At 35.7% G+C, this 4,656-nt stretch overlaps 1 protein-coding gene across 1 annotated transcript; it reads left to right on the top strand.

The window, feature by feature from the left end:
* Window positions 1-664: 664 nt before the first annotated feature.
* On the top strand, window positions 665-4,406 carry LOC133734756 (probable NAD(P)H dehydrogenase (quinone) FQR1-like 1). The gene is made up of 4 exons (XM_062162370.1): window positions 665-817; window positions 2,668-2,761; window positions 3,601-3,863; window positions 3,950-4,406. The coding sequence occupies exons 1-4, from the start codon at window positions 795-797 to the stop codon at window positions 4,182-4,184; spliced, it is 615 nt and encodes a 204-aa protein (XP_062018354.1). The 5' UTR covers window positions 665-794; the 3' UTR covers window positions 4,185-4,406.
* The last annotated feature ends 250 nt before the right edge of the window (window positions 4,407-4,656 follow it).

The following is a 4,656-nucleotide window of genomic DNA, read 5'->3' as shown; positions in this document are numbered from 1 at the left end:
CCGTTTATTAAACGCCCACACAATTGAGGACTGAGCATTACATAATCTAGGCGAAGACCGAGAAAGCATGGAAGCTCACCACCCTTGCTAACACCCAAACCCATCGATAACCAAAAACCACGACCAACTACAAAATTGTAACAATTAATAACTTCTAAAGATATCTAATATCCCCAATCAATTATTTGCTCTAAAGTTAGCAATTTGTGCCAATGTGGTAAGTTCACTAAGTTGCAATACCGCCAGAGATCCGTGACATGCTTGCTGAGCATCAGAAACAGTCCACGCATGTGTAACGACCTAGATCAGAAACTTCTATTTTAGTTATTAGACCATTAAACCAAAATTCATATCATTTAACACTCCTCATCATTGAACATTTGGAATTGGCCGGATGGCTCCTTGACCTCACCTCTCATACCAACCCCTTCCCCTTGTCCTTTCATTGATACCCCCTACTAGCAACGATTAATAATGAGTAAAACATTTGAATTGGCATGATTTAAGATAGTGATGTCTTCTTCCAGAGATTTTCTTTCAAAACCACCATGATGATGATGAACGTGACACCACCCTAGCATCACTATTCTTTTATCCTATATTATTCATATCAAAGAAAAAGAAATTGAAAATACACGTCCATATAGCAACGACGTCGTTTTGTAGTCCAAACTAAACTAATCCCAAACTCAACTATAAAATGAGCTTTAGCTCCGCCAGTGCTTTTGCAAATCGTCAACGTGTTCCAAAAATTGGCTCCAAAGAAACACCAGAGACTCGCGAGGATTCCAGTAATGGCTACCAAAGTGTATATTGTGTAAGTCCCACTTCTCACTTTCTCATACCAATTCACTATCAATTGTTCTTCTTCGGTTCTTTTGTTTTCTTGGTCATGATCATTGGAGATTCAAGCTGTTAACTTTTTTATGTAATTGTTGCTGTATCTGAATAGGGTAGTCTGAATTTTTGAACTAGAATGATAGAGTTGATTGATCTTTGCACTTTTTTTCGAATTGGGTCTTTTCTTGATCGTTGATAAATGTTCTTGAAGGTTTGACCTTTCGATTAGGAAGATCAAATTGTCAAATTGTTTGTGTTTTTCTGGAGTGTGACAGAGTGTGAGTCAGTTTAGAATTGGGAAAGTTTTGGAATCCGAAAAATCGATCAAGTAATGGCTCATTGGCCCCTGTTTTATATTGTTGTGAGTCCAAGATTGAAGTGTTTGTACTGCATAGATAAATACAATGGCAGCAATGAATTAGTCTATTAAAAATACTTTCAATTACACTCTTTCAATTAATAGCATTATGCCCAAGATCTGAACTTATATGCAGTAGGAATGTTTGGTGATTGCTTTTTTGTTTATGATGTTGTCGAGTATATTAGGGGAGAAACTATGGCCTTTAATGTGCTACTGTTGAAGTGGGTATGTAGTAAACTAATTGCTTTGATTATTTATTTTTATTTTTTTCTGAAGAACTTAGTTTGGTAAAATTATATAACATTGACTTTTCTGGATTAGTAGAGAAAATGGATTTACTTTGCTGAGGAAGTTCTGTTCAGACTGATGAATGAATCAGGGAATTTCGAATCCAAGTCAGTTATTCGGTCACAGTATGGCCTTCCTAGTAAATGTCCCTAATGACTTGTAGAAACAAGATATATTAGTTTAAGTGCTATTTGAAACAGTTACAGATCTGTGGATAGATATATTATATTACATAGATGTGTGTGTGTGTGTGTATTTCTTTTCCCAAAGATCTGTGAATATTTTCTAGTCGTTGTTGTGGTTGATGTTCTCATGGATAATAGCACCCTATTGGAATAGGATCAGTACTTTGCTCTTCTGTGTATTTGATATTGGTGATTCATTCGATATGATAAAGAAAATACATAAATACTAAATTGACTTATTATTTAGTTAAAGGCACCCTGACAATGTCCCTCTATTTAGATTTCATTCCATTAAGTTGCGCTCGATTTAGGTTTTTCTGATCAAATTTGAAATATAAATAGTGATAGCCAATCAGTTTGAGGTGAAAACTTGACCACTAGTTAAAGAAAGTTAAAACAAGGCAAGAATAGTGGAGGGATGGAGGAGAACGACAGACTTAACATTTCTGTTTAAGTCTTTCAATTGGTGCTGAAAAATTAATAACAAAAAAAAAAAAAATCCCTTATTGTAACTTGTAAGAAACATCTCTCTCGTTTTTGGTGTTTGTGGATGGATCTTGGATGTGGACATGTGGTTATACATATGATAGAGTTGACCTTGACTCTTGGGGTTAGTGGTATCTTAATTTGGTAACTAAGAGTTTGATTAGTAGGCAAATTTGAGAGATGGTGCTTTGATGCTAAGCTACTGTTATATAGGTAATTTCAAGTTTAGAATTTCTTCACTGAAAAGTTTCTTCAAATTTGAATATTGAGGGTTTTAAATTATGAACAATGGCATTGAGCTCTGGAAAGACAAACGGTAACCATCAGTACCAAAACCAATTTTTCCAGTAATTTAATGATGATTGAACCTGATTCTTTGCGTTAATCACAGTTGCACAATGAATTTGGTAAAGAATAAAGCTTTGCATCCAATTGATTCTTAATATGATCTCCAATTTATTAACATAAATATGACCGCTTTACGGAAATCTTTTATTGATTTTACAGGTACTATTCCATGTATGGACATGTAGAGAAGCTAGCAGAAGAAATTAAAAAAGGAGCTGCATCTGTGGAGGGAGTAGAAGCCACACTATGGCAGGTGAGCATGAATTCCTTTCATCCATTCATTTCAACCTGTAAACCATGAAATATCGTCCTGTTCTTATTTGGAGCTTGTGCAGTAGGTGTTAGTATACTGATTTTGAGGAACAACAATTTGAAACGAAATCAAATTTCAGAGTATATACATAGCATGATTTGAAACATGAAACACAATGAGCCTCTAACCAAGAATTAAATGTTGGCACCTTGGGTGTTGTTTAGTCAGAATTCGATGGTAACAACAAGAAATTTACAATGCATGTTTCAATATTTTAGGCCTAACATTAAACTATAAGACTGACCATGTTTTAAACCCCATCGGACATCAGTGCTTAACCTTTCATAACTCTCTTAAAAATCCTTAATTTCTGTTTAAAAGTACCCCCCATACAGATGGTTGCATAGCAAAAATGGGCTCTTACTATCCGGGTTACTTGTCTATATCCGATCTTCTTATACACTGTTTTTCATCAATATCTTTGTGTCTCTTGTGCCACTCTGTTTTTCTTTTAGTTCTCTGTCTCAATAGCCTCGTGTCTTGTATGCTACTATATATAATAATAGCTTCGTAATTTGCAAAAAAAATTCATGAATGTTGTGTCTAGTTATTTGTTATTTCTTTGGTGCCTCAACAATTCAACAAACTCGAATAACCTTTACTCATTTGTTTGCACCCACAATCACGAACTTCACATCCATCTTCCTATGTGTAGGAAAGATCTTGTTTCTACTAGAGGATAAAAATTTGGTTCACTCAGTTTAATTGAAGTGGAAATTTGTCTTCTAAGTATGGTGAACTTGGAGAATGAGACTAACTATAGTGGACTAATCAAACAGGTCCCTGAGACACTACAAGATGAGGTGCTTGGGAAAATGAGTGCACCACCAAAGAGTGATGCACCAATCATCACGCCAAATGAACTTGCTGATGCAGATGGATTTGTTTTTGGCTTTCCAACAAGATTTGGTATGATGGCTGCTCAGTTTAAAGCATTTCTGGATGCAACTGGAGGTCTATGGAGAACACAACAGCTTGCTGGAAAACCTGCTGGGATCTTTTACAGCACTGGATCTCAAGGTGGTGGACAAGAGACAACTGCGTAAGTTTTTACATCACATTTAATCAACCAAACCAACATTGATTGTATCATAGATGGAGATGGTATTAATATTGTGGTTTTTATAGATTGACTGCCATCACTCAGCTGGTTCACCATGGGATGATATTTGTACCCATTGGCTACACATTTGGAGCTGGCATGTTTGAAATGGAGAATATCAAAGGAGGAAGTCCATATGGTGCAGGAACTTTTGCCGGGGATGGTTCAAGACAGCCAACTAAGCTTGAGCTCGAGCAAGCATTCCACCAAGGGAAATACATTGCCACCATCACAAAGAAGCTCAAGGGAGCTGCTGCTTAAGATATATCAAGTGCATAAAAGACACTCAAATGGAAGGCCTTAATCAATTCTTTCTCCGTAAATTTCAGTTTCCCATTTCTACTTGCCAGCAAGGATAGTATATTTCAGTTTCCCATTTCTACTTGCCTGCAAGTATAGTTCTTGCTTTATCTGGTATATGCATGTTGTGTGTTATACTCAACACAGTTATTATTCATAATGATAAAAGGCTTTGTTTGCTCATCCATATTTACCATAAATCTCTGATATGATTCCTCTAAATGTTTGCCTTCTGCTTTACTTTTTCTCTTCTTGAATCAACATTTAACCAATGTGAACAATGCAAAAGGATTGAACTCTTCGAATTTGGGCAGCAAAATCTATAAATGCTATACAAAAATCATGTACACGCAGGATCCGCATACTTGAATCAAAACCATGACATTTAACTGGTTTTTATGATTTCTGTCATAACATATTTTGATTTTGTTAT

Source organism: Rosa rugosa, chromosome 2, assembly GCF_958449725.1.
Source record: "Rosa rugosa chromosome 2, drRosRugo1.1, whole genome shotgun sequence".
In the NCBI taxonomy this organism is placed as follows: Eukaryota; Viridiplantae; Streptophyta; class Magnoliopsida; order Rosales; family Rosaceae; genus Rosa; species Rosa rugosa.
The sequence above is the reverse complement of the archived record's forward strand: the minus strand, read 5'-3'. Positions and strand labels throughout refer to the sequence as shown.

What these genes read in the sequence shown, in the direction of transcription:
- LOC133734756 (XM_062162370.1), top strand. Translation starts at nt 795, where the DNA reads ATGGCTACCAAAGTGTATATTGT. An exon ending in TAGAAGCCACACTATGGCAG is followed by an intron (nt 2,762 to 3,600) that starts GTGAGCATGAAT and finishes CTAATCAAACAG; the next exon opens with GTCCCTGAGACACTACAAGA. An exon ending in GGTGGACAAGAGACAACTGC is followed by an intron (nt 3,864 to 3,949) that starts GTAAGTTTTTAC and finishes TGGTTTTTATAG; the next exon opens with ATTGACTGCCATCACTCAGC.